Source organism: Chanos chanos, chromosome 13 (assembly GCF_902362185.1).
Source record: "Chanos chanos chromosome 13, fChaCha1.1, whole genome shotgun sequence".
NCBI classification, from domain to species: domain Eukaryota; kingdom Metazoa; phylum Chordata; class Actinopteri; order Gonorynchiformes; family Chanidae; genus Chanos; species Chanos chanos.
In genome coordinates this window covers 1405001-1427500 of record NC_044507.1, presented here as the reverse complement: position 1 = coordinate 1427500, position 22500 = coordinate 1405001, and the positions used below count along the sequence as shown (strand labels likewise).

General features: G+C 45.5%; 3 protein-coding genes across 3 annotated transcripts in view; 2 read left to right on the top strand and 1 right to left on the bottom strand.

Moving 5' to 3' along the window:
• The window catches only part of terb1 (telomere repeat binding bouquet formation protein 1), a 17614-nt gene extending 10288 nt beyond the window's left edge, over positions 1-7326 (bottom strand). The window contains exons 1-11 of the mRNA XM_030790451.1: positions 7296-7326; positions 7023-7133; positions 6541-6669; positions 5958-6086; positions 5310-5370; positions 4942-5045; positions 3991-4119; positions 3636-3785; positions 3398-3529; positions 1799-1924; positions 838-958 (exon numbers count right to left, since the gene is read on the bottom strand). Coding sequence (XP_030646311.1) covers positions 838-958; positions 1799-1924; positions 3398-3529; positions 3636-3785; positions 3991-4119; positions 4942-5045; positions 5310-5370; positions 5958-6086; positions 6541-6669; positions 7023-7133; positions 7296-7326 — 1223 coding nt within the window. The remainder of the gene's footprint in view (positions 1-837; positions 959-1798; positions 1925-3397; positions 3530-3635; positions 3786-3990; positions 4120-4941; positions 5046-5309; positions 5371-5957; positions 6087-6540; positions 6670-7022; positions 7134-7295) is intronic.
• A 948-nt stretch (positions 7327-8274) lies between these two features.
• pdp2 (putative pyruvate dehydrogenase phosphatase isoenzyme 2) lies at positions 8275-12215 on the top strand. Its single transcript, XM_030789613.1, has 2 exons — positions 8275-8337; positions 9649-12215. The coding sequence occupies exon 2, from the start codon at positions 9699-9701 to the stop codon at positions 11295-11297; it is 1599 nt and encodes a 532-aa protein (XP_030645473.1). The 5' UTR covers positions 8275-8337; positions 9649-9698; the 3' UTR covers positions 11298-12215.
• Positions 12216-16350: 4135 nt separating this feature from the next.
• Positions 16351-22500, top strand: part of LOC115826570 (B-cadherin) — an 8421-nt gene continuing 2271 nt past the window's right edge. Inside the window, exons 1-12 of the mRNA XM_030790450.1 lie at positions 16351-16395; positions 16961-17056; positions 17260-17394; positions 17793-17948; positions 18100-18244; positions 18585-18757; positions 18863-18991; positions 19228-19413; positions 19730-19974; positions 20484-20626; positions 21005-21229; positions 21429-21662. Of these exons, the coding sequence (XP_030646310.1) occupies positions 16351-16395; positions 16961-17056; positions 17260-17394; positions 17793-17948; positions 18100-18244; positions 18585-18757; positions 18863-18991; positions 19228-19413; positions 19730-19974; positions 20484-20626; positions 21005-21229; positions 21429-21662 (1912 nt within the window). The remainder of the gene's footprint in view (positions 16396-16960; positions 17057-17259; positions 17395-17792; positions 17949-18099; positions 18245-18584; positions 18758-18862; positions 18992-19227; positions 19414-19729; positions 19975-20483; positions 20627-21004; positions 21230-21428; positions 21663-22500) is intronic.

Genomic DNA, 22500 nt, shown 5'->3' with positions numbered 1-22500 from the left:
GCTTTGTCAGGGTCACGCATGCAAATACACTCTCATTCATTCATTCATTCATTCATTCATCCAGCTATTCATCTATTCATTCATTCATCTATTCATTCATTCATCCATCCATCTATTCATTCATTCATCTATTCATTCATTCATTCATTCATTCATCCAGCCATTCATTCATTCATTCATCCATCTATTCATTCATCCATCTATTCATCTGTTCATTCATTCATCCATCCATCTATTCATCCGTTCATCCATCCATTCATCTATTCATTCATGTGTTCATTCCTGCAGAGTTGTCTGTCTCTGGGACTCAGAGCAGGTTTGACTGATAAACAAACTGTTGTGTTGGTTGGGTGATAATGAAGTTAAATTCTCTTAGCTTTACAAAAGGACATTACCATTTGGTCCAGTCCTTCTCTCTGCTGGTTGTGCTGGTTCTGTGTGAGTGGCTGAGCTGGTTCCTCCTCCCAGAGTCTCCTCCGAGCTCGCTCCTGCACCAGCAGGCCCCTCCTCCCACACACCCCGGGGGACGTGGGCGTCGCTCTCTCACACTTGTCTCTCTCAGAGCCAGGCTGCCGCTGCTGCTGGTGGGAGTTTATGGCATCCCATTGTCTGTCAGCCTAACCCCCCCAACACACACACACACACACACACACCCCCGCACAGACACACACACATACACGTACGCACACCCGCACAGACACACACACACACACACGCACACACACACACACACACACACGTATTACACACGTGTATTACTCATGTACATTTTACACACACATGTGTTACACACACACACACACACACACACACACACACACACACACACACACACACAGTGTGACCTGTTGTTGACTTTTCTCCAAGCGCTGTATTCTCTGCAGCAGTTGTCTGGCTGACTTCCTCTGCTCCTCCATATCACACACACCACCCTCCACAGGCTGGGACACAGACTCTGCTACTCAAACACAAATACACACACACACACACGCACACACACACACACACACACGCACACACGCACACGCACGCACACACACGCACCCACACACACCCACACGCACCCACACGCACCCACACACACGCACCCACACACCCACACACACACACGCACCCACACACACGCACGCACGCACACACACGCACGCACGCACACGCACACACGCACCCACACACACGCACCCACGCACACACACCCACGCACACGCACCCACGCACACGCGCACACACACACACGCACACACGCACCCACACACACGCACCCACACACACACACGCACCCACACACACACACGCACCCACACACACACACGCACCCACACTCTTAAATAACAGGTGAACACACAGACACAATAGGTAAACACACAGAGGCCAAATTCTGTGTATGCAGTTTTTGAACTGGGTCAGACAGTCGTCTGAATATAAAATGTCCTCTGCTGCATTTTATAACACATTCATTATCATATGTCTACAGTGCAACAGGTTTTAGCATCAACCGTAGGAACCGTGTTCAGACTGGGTCCCTGTGCAGTGGCCAGTGTCCTGGATTGAGGCGTCTGATGATGAAAGAGCCTAAACAGCCAATGAGCAATGAGTACATCACTAATGACGTGTCCAGCTGCACCAGGGGGTTCATACTTCACCCTTATTAACCCCAGAAGAGCAGGATTTTGGAGAAACAGAAAGAGCAACAGGAGGTACACTGTCTGTAATACTACATGTGTGTGTGTGTGCGTGTGCGTGTGTGTGTTTATTTCTGTTGTTCTGTTGTGTGCAGGTTAGAGGAAGAGAGACCCACCAATCTGTTTACAGGTCTGTAAGACAAATATTGCTGCATTTTTCAACTCTTCATCAGCACTGTCAGTCAGCAGAGAGATGATGAGAGGAAGACCCCCAGTCAGCAACAACTGAGTCTGATGATGTTCTACAGAGAGAGAGAGAGAGAGAGAGAGAGAGAGAGAAAAAGAGAGAAAAAAACAGAGGGGGGGGGGGGGGGACTGTGTTAGTAAAGGACTATTTTACTGGGCAGTGCAGTGACGTGTAACTGAAGGACTGTGTTAGTAAAGGACTATTTTACTGGGCAGTGCAGTGACCTGTCACTGAAGGACTGTGTTAGTAAAGGACTATTTTACTGGGCAGTGCAGTGACGTGTAACTGAAGGACTGTGTTAGTAAAGGATTATTTTACTGGGCAGTGCAGTGACGTGTAACTGAAGGACTGTGTTAGTAAAGGACTATTTTATTGGGCAGTCAGTGACCTGTCACTGAAGGACTGTGTTAGTAAAGGACTATTTTACTGGGCAGTGCAGTGACGTGTAACTGAAGGACTGTGTTAGTAAAGGACTATTTTATTGGGCAGTGCAGTGACGTGTAACTGAAGGACTGTGTTAGTAAAGGACTATTTTATTGGGCAGTGAGTGACCTGTCACTGAAGGACTGTGTTAGTAAAGGACTATTTTATTGGGCAGTGCAGTGACCTGTCACTGAAGGACTGTGTTAGTAAAGGACTATTTTATTGGGCAGTGCAGTGACGTGTAACTGAAGGACTGTGTTAGTAAAGGACTATTTTATTGGGCAGTGCAGTGAGTGACCTGTCACTGAAGGACTGTGTTAAAGAGTTATTTTATTGGGCAGTGCAGTGACCTGTCACTGAAGGACTGTGTTAGTAAAGGATTATTTTATTGGGCAGTGCAGTGACCTGTCACTGAAGGACTGTGTTAGTAAAGGATTATTTTATTGGGCAGTGCAGTGACGTGTAACTGAAGGACTGTGTTAGTAAAGGACTATTTTATTGGGCAGTGCAGTGACGTGTAACTGAAGGACTGTGTTAGTAAAGGACTATTTTATTGGGCAGTGCAGTGAGTGACCTGTCACTGAAGGACTGTGTTAGTAAAGGATTATTTTATTGGGCAGTGCAGTGAGTGACCTGTCACTGAAGGACTGTGTTAGTAAAGGATTATTTTATTGGGCAGTGCAGTGACCTGTCACTGAAGGACTGTGTTAGTAAAGGACTATTTTACTGGGCAGTGCAGTGACCTGTCACTGAAGGACTGTGTTAGTAAAGGACTATTTTATTGGGCAGTGCAGTGACGTGTAACTGAAGGACTGTGTTAGTAAAGGACAATTTTACTGGGCAGTGCAGTGACGTGTAACTGAAGGACTGTGTTAGTAAAGGATTATTTTACTGGGCAGTGCAGTGACGTGTAACTGAAGGACTGTGTTAGTAAAGGACTATTTTACTGGGCAGTGCAGTCAGTGACCTCTGTACAGCCTAAGAGTCAAGACTGAAGAGTCACTTCTGGGAGAGAGTTCACAATCTGACCAGCTGCAGCAAATAGAAATGCAAAACCCCAAACCCCACACACACACACGCACACGCACACACACACACTACATACCACTGGCATCTGTGCAGTGTGCAATGGTAAGCACCACACACAGGCGGTCTGCGGGGTCCAGATTTGGACTGGACAGCAGCAACAACAACTCAGGAACCAACTGCATCTCAGACAGGCCAGCTGCCACTGCAGCTAATACAGAGAGAGAGAGAGAGATTCTGTTATTTAACAGTTCTGTTCCCATTGCATGGTTCCGCGCGCGCGTGTGTGTGTGTGTGTGTCTGTGGGTCTTTCTTACGGCTGTCTGTGATGCAGGCACATAGTGTTTTGGTAAAAAGGACGGCCAGTTTACAGCTGGCTGCGCTGAGCGTGTCTGAGGTCACACATATCAGAGCACGTGTGAGAGACATCACACCACCCACTGAGCAAAAATGTTCCTGTGCACGACCTGAGAGAGAGACACACAGACACACACACACACAGACACACACACACACAGACACACACACACGCAGACACACGCAGACACATTACCTAAGAAAGGGCACAACACAAGACATATTGTAACTGTACTGTTTGTGAGAGTTTATACGCGTTTTGAGTGTGAGTGAGTGTGTGTGTGTTTGAGTGTGAGTGAGTGTGTGTGTAGTTACTGTTGTTAGCGACAGTCATGGCGATGAATGAACAGACAGGCTGTGCCAGCTCTATTGCTGGCAGTACCAACTGGTCCAACCACAACTTCACCAGAGGGTACACACTCACACACACATCCTGGTTAACCTCTGAAAGAAAACACCACACAAAAATAGCATCATCGGCTGAAACAAACACTAACACACGAACCCACAGAGACACATACACACACAGATACACACACTGATATCTTAGTGGGGAGACTCCAACGACTCCCCCTTTACTGTACCTAAAGAATAATAGCCTAACCTTAACCCTTAACCTTAACCTTAGCCCTATCCAAAGAAATACTCTGACACTTTTCATTTTACCAACAGTATCTCACACACACACAGACACACACACACGGAACAGACAGACAGACAAACACAGACACACACAAAACAGAAATAGTTTTACTAATGTATTGTGAGTTTTTGCGTTTGTATGTGTGTGAGAGTATTTATGTCCATGTGAGAGTATGTATGTGTGCAGGCGTATGTGTGTATGTGTATAGGTGTATGTATGTATGTATATATGTGTATTGATATATGAGTATATGTGTGCAGGTGTATGTGTGTATGTATATATGTGTATTGATATATGAGTATATGTGTATAGGTGTATGTATGTATGTATGTATGTATGTATATATGTGTATTTTTTATATGAGTATATGTGTATAGGTGTATGTGTGTATGTATATATGTGTATCGATATACGATTATGTGTGTATAGGTGTATGTGTGTATGTATATGTGTGTATCGATATACGATTATGTGTGTATAGGTGTATGTGTGTATGTATATATGTGTATTGATATACGAGTATATGTGTATATATGTATGTATGTATGTATATATGTGTATTGATATATGAGTATATGTGTGTAGGTGTATATGTGTGTATGTAAGTGCGTGTGTTTGAGTACCATTCTGAGGGTTGTTAACACAGCCACAGAGGGCACTGGAGGCTGAAGACCAGAGTGGAGACACAGCTGAGCCCTCACACTCACTGGAGCCTGGAAAAGCACACCTAACCACAACAGATTTATACATATATACACACACATATACAGTGAGTGTATGAATGTGTGTGTTAGCGTTTGTGTGAGTGTATGTGTGTTAGCGTTTGTGTGAGTGTGTGTATGAGTGTGTGTTATTGTTTGTGCGAGTGTGTGTTACTGTTTGCGTGAGTGTGTGTATGAGTGTGTGTGTGTATGAGTGTGTGTGAGTGTTACTGTTTGCGTGAGTGTGTGTATGAGTGTGTGTGTATGAGTGTGTGTGTGTGAGCGTGTACCTGAATATATCCAGCAGAACTTGAACACACCCAGAGCTGTGAGCCAAAATCTGACCACTCCCTTACAAATACAGAATCAGAATCTTAACACCAGCTCTAGCACTGACACACACACACACACACACACACACAACATACACGCACACACACACGCATGCGCACATCCACCTACACAAGCACACACGCACTCTCACACTCACATACACACACACACACGCACACACGCGCGCACACACACACGCACTGTGACATCAGCATGTCACAGATGTTAACATTCACTGAGTGGCCTCATCATTCTGACATCACTTCACTGACTGACAGTGCCTGCACAGACAGTCTGCTCAGGGGTCAGATAAACACCGGATGAATAACACTTTGAAAAATACAACAGAACATCTCAAAAAAGATCTTAGAGTCAATTTTCTTCTAAAATCCTTATCACAGGCAAAACTGTGCTCAATTTTTTCACATGTAAAATGCTCCACTATTATCAAATAAAAAGTGTCTCTTTGCAGTGATGGGCCAGATTGCCTTTCACCCTATTAGAGGACAAATGTCTATACTCTAACGCCCCTTTTGGACAGAAGTGAGGCAGAGCATTTCTCTTTGCTGTTACTGGACAGATGGGCAGTGGGAGGCGGGTCTTACGGTTGTTGGCAACGAGCACAGACAGCATGTACACAGCCACTCTCTTCTGGGTCAAAGGAACTTCCTGTTTTAGATATGCAGCCAAGTCTGAAAACATCTCCATTCTACATAAGTCTTGCTTACAGCTTTCTACATACACAAAGAGAGAGAGAGAAAGAGAGAGAGAGAGAGAGAGAGAGAGCGAGAGAGAGAGAGAGAGAGAGAGAGAAAGAGAGAGTGTCAGTCGTAGGAATTTCTCCTGTGAGTACTTCCATCTGCACAGACTTTCAGTCCAGAGTCCTGCCTGCTTTGGGAAAACGGTTGAGTGTGAGAGGGGAAGAGCTTGTGGCTGCTGTATTCTGCATTGCAGTGGAGGCCTAAGGCTTTACGCCATAAGAGTTCACAGAGATGACTGTCCCCTGAGAGCCAACAGCTTCATTCAACTTCTGTCACTCAAATCAGTCACAATCACAGGCTCACCCCTCTCAACACAGCAGGATTGTCTGTAAAATGCACTGTTCATGAGTGCCTACACACACACACACACACACACACACACACACTACACACACACAGAGAGAGAGGGAGGGAGAAGGAAACAGACCCCTGGTTTCTGCCATGGCACTGAGGGTAAAGAGTGCCGTCTCTTTGACCTTTGTGTAGGGACTGGATCTGGAGAGATTATACACAAACACGATCCCACCCATATCTCTGAGTAACTCCACACACTCATCTGAAAGACACAATGAACAGCACACACAGACAAAAAGACTCATTCACATCAGTACACATACAGCTCTGCTTTCTCACTGTAGACAGAGAACTGAATTCAGACCACTGACAAATGCATCTCTCTGTATTCTCCATAAACTCCTCAGCACATGTATGCTCTACCCTGTATGTTATCCAACACAAACAAACAAAGAGGTAGAAATACAAGAATGCAAAACTTCTCTGAAATATTCCTTTCTCCAAGAGTTTGAGAAAGTATCATAAAAATTTTCAAACTGAATGCTAAAGTCTTGGTGAAAGAGCAAGAGAAACAGACAGACAGACAGACAGACAGGAGAGCGCCAGTGTGCGGACCATTCCGTTGGCAGATGGAGTAAATGGTGAGAAGAGCTTGTTTCTGAGAATCAGGACATTTCATCTGATACTTCAGACACTCCAGCAGTAGTTGAAGGTCAGTCTTGATGGCTGAAAATAAGTGTAAAAATGGGCTAAAAGAAAAATTGAACATTTAACATGATGTGTGACGCACGTGGAGCAATGTGGACTGAATGAACCCAAATGGGAGAGATATAAAGTGAGAAAAAAATTAACAGCATGTTATCTAGTGAGTATTCCGGAGTAACTCACCATTTTGTGTTTTTGAGTTGGATTCATTCATGTTCCTTCTACACACCTGCACTGACACATAGGTCTAATTACTGACAGCCGTTACCACGATATTTTAGAATACGTTAATAAAAGAGTATTGTGTGTGATAATTTCTAATCCTTACTGAAGCTCGGCGTAGCTTTTCAGTACCTGTTACGATACTTAGTTACACTCATACAGCTGCTCACAGTAACACCCTAGTGGACAATTTTACCCGGTGACACCCAGGCAAAGAAAAGCCTCTTAACGCTCGCAGTTTAGAAACGCAATTTAGGACTAAACATTTCCTCAGAACGTTTGCCAAAAAAGTACATTCCTTCTCGGCTAAAAGAGTTTAACGCCAGTGTTCAATAAATTTAACACAGCAATCCCGTTGGCAGCGCGAGCTCACGATCTCACATCTTCAGTTAACGCTACTATACTGACAGGTCGAGAGCTCTATGCTAACTAAAGTTAGCTTAGAAGTATGATCGCCATCACCAAAAAACAGTTAATTGTATTTAAGCAACAAGAGGGAAATTAATTTAACTTCATATCAAACGAAAATGTCAGCGTCAAATTATTAACATCTATGTACTGTGCGTTACCCTATCGTATGTTTCTTTGCTAGCACTGAAAGGTTGAGCTTGGTTATCTAGGACAAATAAGACGTTATTTTATATTAATCTTACATCAAGCTCATTCATCTCATCATAAAAAAAACTTTAAAACTACGTGTTTATACAAATACTACCGTATTGGTCCCCGTTAACAGAGAGAGAAAAAACGACAGAATATTCTCTCAGTGAACAGACCTTTCCAAATCTATATCTATTCCCTTCAGTTTCCGAAAAAAAAAAAAAAGAAATCAAATAGCATACCGGTATATGAGTGGCATGAAACAGCAGATGGCGGTATGTGTCCGGGAGCAGTTTGAGGCTATTAATTCTCTCGTGGAGAAGAAGACTGACAGTTTCCAGCCGGAGAAAGTAAAAGCCTTACAGGAAGGACAGGTGTCCGTGATTTTCGCTTAATTTGACAGGTTTGTCTGTAATTTTCAACATCTGCTGGTAATAAGAGTACTTAGGAGACGTTTCGAAATTTAAAATGAACGCCAACAAGTACGACAGATCATGGGTTACTAGTTAAAGAATCGCGACATTTAGCTAGCGTTGGAACGAATGAACAGACGGTAGCTTTGCACTGGGTTGGCTATATGGCTAATCAAGTTCCTAACAGTCTTCTAAACATTCCTAAGTTTGATTTTGCAATTTATCAATGAACTGAGCTAATTTTACGTTGTTCACCATCACCATCAACATCAACTCTTGAACGTTTTGTTAGCTAACACACACCGAAAAGCTCAGTTGGCACAATTACTTGTGCTGACCATGTCTCCTAACCTAGTGAAGATTTCATCAGCCACCCTAAATTCATCTGAAGCGATCATTTCCTATCCACGTGCCACTTCTGTTCGCCACCACAAGAAATGATGGGATTGCGTTGTGCCGTTTCAAACGGTTTGGTTGTGGTGTAGCTGAAGCGGTCTCAAAGAGTCGGTGAAGTTGTACCAGTTTAGATTAAGTAGAATAATCACAGACGTTTAAAGATGTTTCCACTGTCGTCATCTCAGTCAGTTATGGTTAACTCACATGTATCAACCACATACACTCTTTAATAAATTACTTTAATGCCCCAATCGGCAGCACCTGTTAGTTTGACAGTTTAAAACTCCTTTATCTCCCGACAACCGACAAGCCTCTTCCATCCTAACCGCCGTGCGACTGCACTTGCCTGTACTTCAGTTTGTCCTACTTTAGAGAATAAATGTCTGAACTGACAATAACCAATTATTTTATTAACCCCAGTTAAAAAAGTGGTTGCAATTGTCAGCTAACCTACCGGCCGCTAGCTACGACTCAAACATATATCGTTACATTCATTTTGTATTTTGTTGTTAAATTAGTCTCAATTATAGTGGCATTATAATAAATGCTGTATTCAGGTAAGTCATGAAAAAATACCAAAGTAGTCCTTTTTATTGGCTTGACTTAGACTGTTTTGTTGAGTGAAGAAGCAGCTTTATTAATTTGTAAACTGCAGTGAAATACATTTTTCTTGGCACAGGCAGGTCTAATGTGTGTTTTTGTTCTGTGATCTTCCCAGACTGAATGTATGCTCCACCGGTTGTTCTCATGAACCTGACTGTGGTCATGAAGAGATTCTTGTCTCGTCAGAGCAGTGCGGTCATATGTGATCAGTGTGGTGTTGTCTGCGGTCATATGTGATCAGTGTGGTGTTGTCCGCGGTCATATCTAATCAGCGTGGTGTCGTCTGCTGTCGTGTCTTACAGGATTCGGACCGTGACTCTGCCCTCCTGCAGACTGCCCGTCACCAGCGGAGATGTCTGGGTATGTGTATGCCCGGCTTCTCTTCCGCTCCGCCCGTGGAGGTCTGTCGCCCTGTTTCTGTCCGTGCCGACAGACTCTCCCTCCTCCTGAGCCATGCCGTCCCTTTCTCCCCACCCTGCCTCCTCGCCTCTACTCATCACGCAGTGGAGGAGCAGCAGGAGGAGGATCGGATCAGGACGAGTTCAGTCTGTCCTCTCAGCGACGCGACCTCAACTTCCAGATCAGCCGGGTCCAGATCGACGGGATCCTCCGTGCCAGCGAACAGTCGGTCCGAGTTCCCGAGTTTGACAGGCGCGGTGTTCTGAGTGCCGTCCTGAGATTTGACAGTAACCAGCTTGCCGCCAACTCTCCGTTAGAGGACCGGCGCAGTGCCGCCACCTGCCTGCGCACGCCGGGGGCGCTCTTCGGCGTCTTTGACGGCCACGGCGGACACGCCTGCGCCCAGGCCGTCAGCGAGAGGCTGCCCTACTACGTCGCCGTGGCGATGATGCCGCAGGCCAGCCTGGAGGAGCTGGAGGTCGCCATGGAAAACTTACGCCCGGTTCCGCCCATCCTGCAGTGGCACAAACACCATAACGATTACAACTACCGGGAGTCGGCAGAGCTGTACGTCAAACACCTGCGCGTCTTCTGGCAGGAGCTGCTGGACGGCGAGGAGCACGGGGACGGGATGAGCCCCGGAGACGCCCTTAGTTACGCCTTCCAGCGCTTAGATACCGACCTGTCCCTGGAGGCGCAGGTCCCGCTGGCCAGCGAGCTGATGCGTAGCACGGCGGTCCAGGCCGCGTTCGCCGGCTGCACGGCCTGCGTGGCTCACGTCAGCGCCGACGGCGTTTACGTGGCCAACGCGGGCGACTGCCGGGCGGTTTTGGGCGTGCAGGAAGAGGACGGGAGCTGGGAGGCGGTGCCGTTGTCACGTGACCACAACGCGTTAAATTCGGAGGAGCTGGAGAGGGTGCTCTCTCAGCACCCGCCCTCGGAGCGCGACACGGTGGTGGTGGACGAGCGGTTACTGGGCGTCCTGATGCCTCTGCGGGCCTTCGGCGACGTCCGCTTTAAATGGAGCCGGGAGCTGCAGCAGAGCGTGCTGGAGAGCAGTGGGTGTGACGCCGAGGCCTTGAACCTTTACCAGTACGCTCCGCCCAATTACCTGACCCCGCCCTACCTGGAGGCCACACCCGAAGTCACTTACCACAAACTCCGCCCGTGCGACCGCTTCCTCATCCTGGCCTCTGACGGCCTGTGGGACGAGATGACCAATCAGGAGGCGGTGCGTCTCGTGGCGGAACACCTGACAGGTGTGCATTTACAGGCGCCGGTCACGGCCAGCGAGCGCCAGCTCAACCTGGGCCAGATGCACCAGCTGCTGCTGCGGAGACGGGCGCGGGCCACGCCCGCTCTGGACGCCAACGGGGCGACGCACCTTATACGGCACGCGCTGGGAACCAACGAGTACGGCGAGCTGGAGCAGGAGAGACTGGCCGCCATGCTGGCGCTGCCCGACGACCTGGCCCGCATGTACCGTGACGACATCACAGTCACTGTCGTGTACTTCAACTCTGCCCTCAACAAAACAGGCCATAACCAGTAACTGGACCCTGCCTTGCATACCAGTATGACCAGTGACTCAGGTTTTTTGTCCCAGAGTGAGCAGCGTCTGGTAGCGACTCAGATCCTGTTTAAATGGTTACTTACATGACTCAGATTAACAGACATCATGTCATATTCTGCGATCGACTGTTGGCCTCCTTCAGTTCCCATGCTCATCTCCCAGAGCCCACAATAAAAAAACCAGTCAAACTAAACCTCCAGAGAGACCAGAGTAACCAGTTACAGCCATCATCTTACCCAGCACTAACCAGTTCATTGACTTCAACCTACCCTCTAATCACAGGATGTCTTTTATAATAGTTCTTGACCAGTCATATCATATCTTACTATACTGTTACTGAGGCAGCCAGTTAGACCCTGTATTTGTGAATCTGGTTTTTTTTTTCTCTCATCCCCAGGTGTAGTGTCATAAGTGGTGAGTTACAGCGGACACACACACACACACACACACACAGTGTCAGCTCTCTGTGTGTACAGCTCTGCTCTGCCTTATGTCAGACTTGCTTTGTGAATTTGTCTTGGTATATTTATGGCGTATTTATTTAATGTGTGGCTTGGTTCAGGTAGCAAGTCCAGAATTTTAGAGTGCACACACACTCACACACATATGTATGACTTAGTCTGTTACCAAAACCTGATGGACCTTGTTTGACCTTGACCTTGACCTTGACCTTGTTTGCGCTCAAATACATGTTTGCACCTTTTTCCCTTTGCACTTTTCTGGTCAGTCCTCACCGTGTGTCAGAAACCCGTTTGTGTCTGTGTGTGTGTGTGACTGTCAGCACAAAGCAGTTCATGTGTGTGGATTCATACTCTTCGTAATGGAGAGAAATAAACTGACTCTGTTTAGGTGAGTTTGCATTGAGTTTACAAATGAAGGTTACAGTGTGATGTTGTTGCGGTACTTGTGTGTGTGTTATTATGTGTGTGTTTGTTAGTGGGTGTGAGTGTGAGTGTGTGTGTGTGTACGCGTGTGCGTGTGTCTGCGTGTCTGTGTGTGTGAGTGAGTGTGTGTGAGTGTGTGTTAGTGGATGTGTGTGTGTGCACGCGTGTGTGTGTTACTGCAGGGACTCAGTCTGACTGGACAGACTGAAAGGGGAATGGGCACAGTCAGGTCTGAGGGACACAGGTTAGCCCAGTAACAGTGGGACAGGACAGTCTGCACAGTGATGGACTGATAGGTTTTCAGTTACTTTCACCTGTGTGTGTGTGCGCGCGCGAGTGTGTGTGTGTACGCGTGTGCGTGCGTGCGTGTGTGTGTGAGTCTTCACAGTGATGGACTGATAGGTTTTCAGTTACTTTCTCCTCTTCTCTCTCTTCCTCTCTCAGGAAGATGAAAGTCACACATTCCTGGCATTCTGTCAGTTTCCCTCTCTACATTTCTCTCCTTCTTTCTCTTTGTTACTGTGAGGATGTTTGTTTTCAGTGTTCTCACCCTCTGCCTTTCCTGATATTAAACATACACGAGTATATTTAAAGATATATGTTATGTATGTTTTTTTCTTTCAAATGAAGGATGTTTAACCTGTGTTTTATGTCTGTGTTATGGTGAAAATGAAGATTTGTGTGCCTGTGTTGTTTTGCCCTGGCCGCCTTTACCACTTATGTCCACATGGGGGCGTGGTTCAGAGGTGGGAATTGTCAGGTCCTCTCTCACTGGTCCTCTGAACCTGCTCTTTGTCAGACGCATCAGCAGAACCACCTCTGACCTGTCAGCCATTTTGAGGGAAAGAAATGAATAAAATCTCTCCATTAAACTCTTGTGATGTGAAATATTTTTGGTGATGACTCTGGAAGGGTTAGTGTTTCCCAGAACAGACCAAGGGAAGATCTGTTGGTAGGGAGAGCGTGTGTGGTGGTCTACTGTAAGGTTCACTGAAAGAACTTTGGATATATTATAAAGTGTTGTTTTGCATATTTACAGGTCAGAACATTTAATTCAGTGAGAAGTAATGACAATGATAACAGAGTTCATAATAATAATGATGATAATAATAATAATAATATTAAGTTTATTTAGAGTACAATATCACTATTTATAGTCTCAAAGGGCTTTACATGTCTATAACAAAGTCAACTCAAAATTATATGTTATGCATAAGTTTGAGAAAATAGATAAGTCTTTTAGTTTAAAGGTATGGAAATAATGACTCTCTCTCACACACACACAGACACATTTAATTCAGTGAGAAGTAATGATGATGATAACAGAGTTCATAATGACTCTCTCTCTCACACACACACACACAGGAACAGACTTTATACCTTTATCTGTGTTAGTGTGCATAGTGGTAGAACCGGTTTTCTGTGGATTGTAGTACCAGAACAAACACACTGTGTTTAGTAAACAGATCCTCAGCACTGTCTCCCCCACACACACCGTCACTGAGTTTCTCTACTCATCACACACTGTCTCTGAGTTTCTCTACTCAACACACACACTGTCACTGAGTTTCTCTACTCAACACACACACTCACTGAGTTTCTCTACTCATCACACACTGTCTCTGAGTTTCTTTACTCAACACACACACCGTCACTGAGTGTCTCTACTCAACACACACCGTCACTGAGTTTCTCTACTCAACACACACACTGTCACTGAGTTTCTCTACTCAACACTCACTGAGGTTCTCTGCTCAACACACGCCGTCACTGAGGTTCTCTACTCAACACACACACTCACTGAGTTTCTCGACTCAACACACACACTGAGTTTTCCTGTTCGGCTTACGTGGCTGCCCAGTTTCTCCTAGTGCCACCTTTAATAAAAAAAAGGTTAACAGTGCTTAACAGAATAGCAATGCTACCACTACTACTACCAATATTACTACTACTACCACCAATACTACTACTACCAATACTAATAATACTACCACCAATACTACTACTACCACCAATACTACTACTGCTACTACCAATATTACTACTACTACCACCAATACTACTACTGCTACTACCAATATTACTACTACTACCACCAATACTACTACTGCTACCACCAATACTATTACTACTACCACCAGTACTACTGCTACTACCAATACTACTACTGCTACCACCAATACTACTACTACCACCAATACTACTACTGCTACTACCAATACTAATAATACTACCACCAATACTACTACCACCAATACTACTACTGCTACTACCAATACTACTACTGCTACCACCAATACTAATAATACTACCACCAATACTACTACCACCAGTACTACTACTGCTACTACCAATACTACTACTGCTACCACCAATACTACTACTGCTACCACCAATACTACTACTACTACCACCAATACTACTACTGCTACTACCAATATTACTACTGCTACCACCAATACTACTACTACTACCACCAATACTACTGCTACTACCAATATTACTACTGCTACCACCACCAATACTACTACTGCTACCACCGATACTATTACTACTACCACCAGTACTACTGCTACTACCAATACTACTACTGCTACCACCAATACTACTACTGCTACTACCAATACTAATAATACTACCACCAATACTACTACCACCAGTACTACTGCTACTACCAATACTACTACTGCTACCACCAATACTACTACCACCACCACCAATACTACTACTGCTACTACCAATATTACTACTACTACCACCAATACTACTACTGCTACTACCAATATTACTACTGCTACCACCACCAATACTACTACTGCCACCAATACTACTACTGCCACCAATACTACTACTGCTACCACCGATACTATTACTACTACCACCAGTACTACTGCTACTACCAATACTACTACTACCACCACCAATACTACTACTGCTACTACCAATACTAATAATACTACCACCAATACTACTACTACTACCACCAATACTACTACCACCACCACCAATACTACTACTGCTACTACCAATACTAATAATACTACCACCAATACTACTACTACTACTACCAATACTAATAATACTACCACCAATACTACTACTACTACTACCACCAGTACTACTACTGCTACTACCAATACTACTACTACTACTACCAATACTACTACTACTACTACCACCAATACTACTATTGCTACTACCACCAGTACTACTACTGTTACTACTACTAGTTTTCAAGTGCCGACCCAGCGGGCAGTTACAATTGCAAGTAAATTAGAGCATGAACAAAGGGGATGGCGATGCTGACAGGGGGATGAAAGATGATAACACCAGGATGGATCAGTCCAGAGAGCAGGAGGAGTCAGGATCACTGGTATCTCAGGAGAAGCGTGTGTGGCGAGTAGCATGTGTGGCTCAACAGAGAGAGAGAGAGAGAGAGAGAGAGAGAGAGAGAGACAACCAATACTACTACTGCTACTACCAATACTACTACTACTACTAATAAAGGAGTCTTAAAGAGCATTTCAGAATCAGAATCAGAATTTGGTTTATTGCCAAGTAGGTTTACCCTCATGAGGAATTGTTCTAGGTGTGTTGGGGTCAGGGGGCTTATTGATCAGTTCTACTGGTGTAGCGGCAGTAAGGAACTGATCATGTAAGGAAGGATGTCAGGATTTCTTGATGACCTGTTGTTTGACGAGAGCTCTCGTGTTACAATGCAGTCAGTCAGAGTTCTCATTAGAGCTTTATTCTCACTGAAACACACAACTGTTACCCTCACAAATGCCATATGCAAACATTCTTCAGGAGACAACTACACGATATGAGTGTGTGTGTGTGTGTGTGTGTGTGTGTGTGTGTGTCTGGCTGGGGGGGGGGGGTGGTATTGACTTTAACTGAGATGTTTAGTGTTGACACAATGACAGGTGATTTTATCATGTGCAAGCACCTGCCCATTCCACCGTTATTACACTGACCAAAACACTGTATTTGTGCGTAACTTTCCACAATACCCCCCCCCCCCCCCCAAACACAACCCCACACACACACACACACACACACACACACGTACATGTACAGCCCTGGTGCTGTGTGAAGAAGTGAGAGGCACCGGTAGAGATTAATTTGTCTTCATCCTACCGATCAGAATGGGAAGTCAGGTGTGCTGGGCTTTTCTCACCTTGCTCCTGAGGGTAAGTCTTCTACACGTTTGTGTTTTTCTGATTTTTGATTTTTAGAGAGCACAACATTACAGCAGTAAAGGGATCGTTTATTATCAGTCTGTGTTTTCATGTGAACCAGTTTTTGATTTCTTTTCATTGTGCAGCTTTCTGTAAGTACCACTACAATTAACTTTAGCTTACAATTACAAATAGACTTAACTTTACAATTAAGTCTATGCTTTTCCTCAGCAGAACAAAAAACAACAACAACAACAAAAAACCTAAACTCTGAACTGAAGAGTAGAAGAGTGGGACAGAACACATAGTTTTATACTGTAGCATTGGAAACAAGTGGACAGTTAGGACAGTACGACCTGCCTCAGGTGGACAGTTAGGACAGTATGACCTGCCTCAGGTCTTTATCCACTGAAACGTTTCGCCTGAGGACACAGGCCCATAACCGTCGTGTGCTGTACTGTAAATGCTGACAAACGTTACGCATTATAGCCTACGTCAAAAAACAAACACATTTTGTTGGAAATGTGTCTTAAAACTCAAGTGTGCCAGTGTTTGACGTTTGTTTATCATTTTCCAGTGTGCAATTTGTGCTGCCGTAACTAGGTCAAAAGCAGATGAGAGCCTTTTGCTTCTGCAAACACATGGACGAGACAACAGCGACTCCTATGGGCAGGTATATGGAATCACATGCAACAGGGCGAATAGGCAAATTAGTTTCCTTCAGGAAAAAGGATTAGTTTCCTTCTTTCTTTCTTTTTTTCTTCTTTTCTGTCTTTCTGCTGACTAGTCATCTCTCACTGTTATTAAATTGGACATAAGATGAACATCCTGTGGGAATGGTTTGTTGTGTCATGACGTGACGTCTCTGTCATTCAGGCTGCTGGGAGATTTCCGGTTTTGGTCTTTCCTCTCTTTTTCGGAGGAGAGATCAGAAGAAAGAGAGATTGGGTTATTCCCCCTATCAGCTTCCCAGAAAACGACAGAGGACCTTTCCCCAAGTCAGTGGTGCAGGTACAAAGTCTCTCTTCTCTCCTCTTCTCTTCTCTTTTCTTCTCTTTTCTTCTCCTCTCTTCTCTTCTCTTCTCTCCTCATGTCTTGTCTTGTCTTGTCTTGTCTTCTCCTCTCCTCTCCTCTCCTCTCCTCTCCTCTCCTCTCCTCTCCTCTCCTCTCCTCTTCTCTTCTCTTTTCTTCTCTTCTCTTCTCTTCTCTTCTCTCCTCATGTCTTGTCTTCTCCTCTCCTCTCCTCTCCTCTCCTCTTCTCTTCTCTTCTCTTCTCTTCTCTTCTCTTCTCTTCTCTCCTCTCCTCTCCTCTCCTCTCCTCTCCTCTTCTCTTCTCTTCTCTTCTCTTCTCTTTGAAATTAAACAGAGACTTTCTTAATAGTTTTATCCTGTGTTGTCTTTCTGGCCAGTTGAGGTCTAGTGTTGCTAAGGAGATCGCCATCATCTACAAAATCACAGGACCAGGGGCTGACCAGCCTCCTGAGGGAGTGTTTACGGTCGATAAGCGGTCAGGCATGTTGTATGTGACCAAACCACTGGACAGGGAGAAGATTCCAGAGTACCGCGTAAGGACATGTGATAAAGCTCTTCCTACCCCAACACATTAAGGACTATACTAGGCTGACAAATTAAATGAATACATTGTTTTCAGAATCAGAAGACCACTATTGGGGGTTGTTCTTTTGAGGAATTGTGTGTGTGTGTGTGTGTGTGTAGTTGAGGGCTCATGCTATTGCTTCAGGCCACGACTCTGTAGAACAGCCCATGGACATCATCATTAAAGTCATCGATCAGAATGACAACAGACCGGTCTGTCCCCCCAACCCTTTCAGAGGGTCTGTGACTGAAAACGCCCGGCCAGGTGAGAGAGGGAGCAGCAACCATGGCAACACAGCACAGCACAGCACAGCACAGCAAAGCACAGCACAGCACTCCACCTTGCCCTGGACAGGCTCTGTGTGCTTGCTATGTCTCAGAGATACACTGTCCCCTAAAGTCAGGGTTATGACACATATACAGATATAGAAAAACTGAAACTTTACTCTCACTGTCATAATCTTCAGTCAGTGATCAGTTTAGTTTAGTTTAGTTTCGTTTAGTTTAGTTTAGTTTAGTTTAGTTTAGTAATTTGATTCTTAATGAATCTTTATCTTAGTTCTGTCTTCAGTGTTGGTGATTCGTTCAGTCTCGCTTCTCTCCAGATGTGTCAGTCCTGCAGGTGAGAGCAGAGGATTTAGATGATCCAAACACGGATAACGGAGTGGTCCAGTACAGACTACTGAAACAGGAACCTGGGCTCCCTAATGCAGAGATGTTCACTGTCAACCCTGTTAGTGGCCTTATCAGTGTCAACTCTGTGGGACTGGACAGAGAGGTACACACACACACACACACACACACATATACACTGAACATATAAATGTAGTGTGTTGCACGTGTGCGGGTGATGTCATAGACCCTTGTCTCTATGGTTACACAGACTCAGCCTCAGTATAAGCTGCTGATTGAGGCAGCAGATATGGATGGGGCTGGCCAATCCACAACCTGTACCGCCTCAATCACTGTGACTGACATCAATGACCACGCCCCCAAATTCAGCCACAACTCAGTGAGTCTGATTAGAATATCTCAACTGGATGTGTGTGTGTGTGTGTGTGTGTGTATGTGTGTATGTATGTATGCATGCATGTGTAAAGGTGTACATCCGTATGCGTGCAAGTACGTGTGAGTGTGTGTGTGAGAGAGAGAGAGAGAGAGAGCTACAAAACTGTAAGTCTGATCATAATAATTTATCTGTGTGTGTGTGTCTGTGTGTGTGTGTGTGTGTGTGTGTGTATGTAACAGTACACCGGTTCAGTTGAGGAAAATAAAGTAGGTGAGGTTGTTGTGAGGTTGCCTGTCACAGATCTGGATGCAGCATCGACAGTTTATTCAGCAACAAAGTACACCATCGTCAGGGGCAACGAAAACAAGCTCTTCAACATCAGCACCGGGCCCAGCCGAATGGAGGGAGTTATCACCACCGCAAAGGTGCACACACACACAAACACACACACACACAGACACACACACACACACAAACACACACACACGCAGACACACACAAACACACAAATACAAATAGACATGCATACAGAGACACACATACACAACTGCAGCGCCAACCCCAGGTGTTGTTGTTTACATTACCGCTGCTTTTAATATAATCCTTTTATCGATGTTAATGTTGATGCCCTCCAGGTATGAGTGTCATTATCTTAGTAGTAATAGCAGAGTCGTAGTAGCTGTTGTTGTTAATGTTTCACTGTTTTTGAGTTGTTGTTTATATAGTCACTGTGGTCCACAGGGTCTGGACTTTGAGCGGTCTGGGCGTTTGTCTCTCGTGGTTGTCGTCGAGAATGAAGCCCCTTTTGCTGTTCCCTTGACGACTTCGTCAGCCACCGTTTTTGTGAATGTGGAGGACCTTAACGAGGCGCCCATCTTCCTGCCTGGACAAAAACGCATCAGTGTGCCAGAGGACCTGTCAGTGGGCACGCCCATCACTCAGTACACGGCTAAGGACCCTGATACAGCCAGACAGCAGACTATACGGTCTGATACACACACACTCTCACACACACACACTCTCTCTTCTCTCGCTTTCTCTCTCTCTGTCAGGAGCAGGGTGGGATTTGAACCCTTGCCTCTGGTACCTTGTCCAAGGTGCAAAACTCTACGGATTGAGCTCAGGGACTGAAGACCCAAAATCAGAGGCTGGCAGAGGAAGCTAGTTTAAAGTTTTAATAATATCCACAGTAAAAAAGGGCAATAAAAAAGCAAGTCTCTTCAATTAACAAAAACAAAGCGTCACAGGGCATAATCCATCCACTCAAAAACAGAGAAAAAGTTCTTAGAAAAAAAAGTCCTCAGTAGCACCATCTGGTGGCCAAAAGACAGTGTAGGCGTCCAAATCCTGACACTCTCTCTCTCTCTCCTACTCTTACACATACCCACATGGATAAACATGCGGAGATATGCCCATATGCACTGACTCTGTGAATGTGTGTGTGTTGTGTGTGTGTGTGTGTGTGTGTGTGTGTGTGTGTGTTTTGTGGTGTCAGGTATAAGTTGTGGGAGGAGTTTTCTGGTTGGCTGATGGTGGAGAGGGACACTGGTGTGGTCAAAGTCAGAAGTCCCATGGACAGAGAGTCGTCACACGTCAAAGACGGAACATACACGGCTTTCGTTCTCGCCTATGATGACGGTTATGTCTCGACATTACTTATTTATCCGTCTGTCTGTCTGTCTGTCTGTCTGTCTGTCTGTCTGTCTGTCAGTCAGTCCACCTGTGTGCCTCTCTGTCTTTCTCTTTATCTATCTCTCTTTTTATCCATCTGTCTCTCTGTCTGTTTCTCTATCTATCTGTCCATCTGTAATGGCTGGGTTTGGCTTTATGCCTGTAAATAATTTTTGGAGTGGACACTTGCTCCCTGCTGCTGTGCAGTTATTAGCACAATTCTGTGAAAATATAACCACTTATAAAACAGCCTAAACTGCATCGTGTCAGGTTATATTATTACAGTGTATTCTGTTTTCCTGTCGAAACAGATTTCCTCCGCTGATGTTTCGGGTGTCTCCACAGATTTTAAACCGGGCACGGGTACAGGCACACTCGTGATTGAGGTAGAGGACGTGAATGACAACGCCCCAGTTCTGGACCAGCGAGCAGTTCTGTTCTGTTCCACTGATCCAGAGCCCGTAACCCTGACCATCTCAGACGCAGACGGTCCTCATAATGCTGGTCCGTTTTCTGCAGAGCTGCAGAGGGATGCTCGGAGCAACTGGACAATCACCACTAACTCCACCAGTAAGACCAGAGGGACCAGTAATGTGGTTGATATCCTCTTTAGCTTAATGTATATAGCAGTGATGCAACCACACTGTGTAATACACGTATTATATTTAAGTAATACACTTATTCATACACACACTGTCTCTCCTCCACATGTGTCTCTCTTTGGGTTTCACTCCCTCTTTTCTCTGTCTTTCTCTCTGTCTGTTCTCAGTGGGCAGTGTGGTGATGCGTCCTCGTAAGCGTTTGCCTGCTGACGTGTACAGTGTGTTGCTCCGTGTGTATGATGCTGGGAGGCTTTTCCAGGACAGCAGTCTCAGTGTGGAGGTGTGTGAGTGTCGGGGAGTCGCCTCCGCCCAGGCCTGTCTCAGTCCACGCTCTCAACCCCACGCCACTGACAGCGCCACCCTCTCTGTCGCTGTTTTAGGAGCTGTTTTTGGCCTCCTCTGTAAGTCCAACCCTCACTCCTTACACCCAGCCCCGGGCAACTCCCAAAATGCCTCTCCCAAAACCAGTTTTTCCAGATTTGAAATGACTGGAATACGGTATTAGGGACTGTATAAGTGGATTAGGGATTGGAATCCTGTTTGGTGGGGAAATCAGGGTTGAAGGGGGTGCACAGAGACTGGGGTGCTGGGAGGAGATGGGTAAGAGGCAGAAGTTAAAGAAGTTTGAGAAAGAGTGTAAGAGGAGAGGACCAGGAGAACTGGACTGAGAGATGTGGACTAGGACGAGAGGACCAGGGAACTGGACTAGGACTGGGACGCTGAGGGGAAAAGGAAAGAGGAAGGGAGCTGAGGGAGATGAGGATTCCTCATTTGAAGAGGACAGTCAGACTGGGAGAAAGACACTGGGGGAAGTAGCTATGGTTGTATAATGACCTGAGGGGCCCACATACTTCTGACACCCCTTCATTAGAAACCATTCTTTTTACCTTGGGAACAAGTATGTAGACTCTTCAGCCAATCAGAGACCACAGTGGTAGGCTGATATGAAAACCGGCAGCATTTGGACGCTGTGGGTCGGTCCTGATCTATGACTCTGGTCTGCGATTGGTCCTGGTCTATGACTCTGATCTGTGATTGGTCCTGATCTATGACTCTGATCTGTGATTGGTCCTGATCTATGACTCTGGTCTGTGATTGGTCCTGGTCTATAACTCTGGTCTGTGATTGGTCCTGGTCTATGACTCTGGTCTGTGATTGGTCCTGATCTATGACACTTGTCTGTTATTGGTCCTGGTCTATGACTCTGGTCTGTGATTGGTCCTGGTCTATGACTCTGGT

What these genes read in the sequence shown, in the direction of transcription:
- pdp2 (XM_030789613.1), top strand. Translation starts at nt 9,699, where the DNA reads ATGTCTGGGTATGTGTATGCCCGGCTTCTCTTCCGCTCCGCCCGTGGA.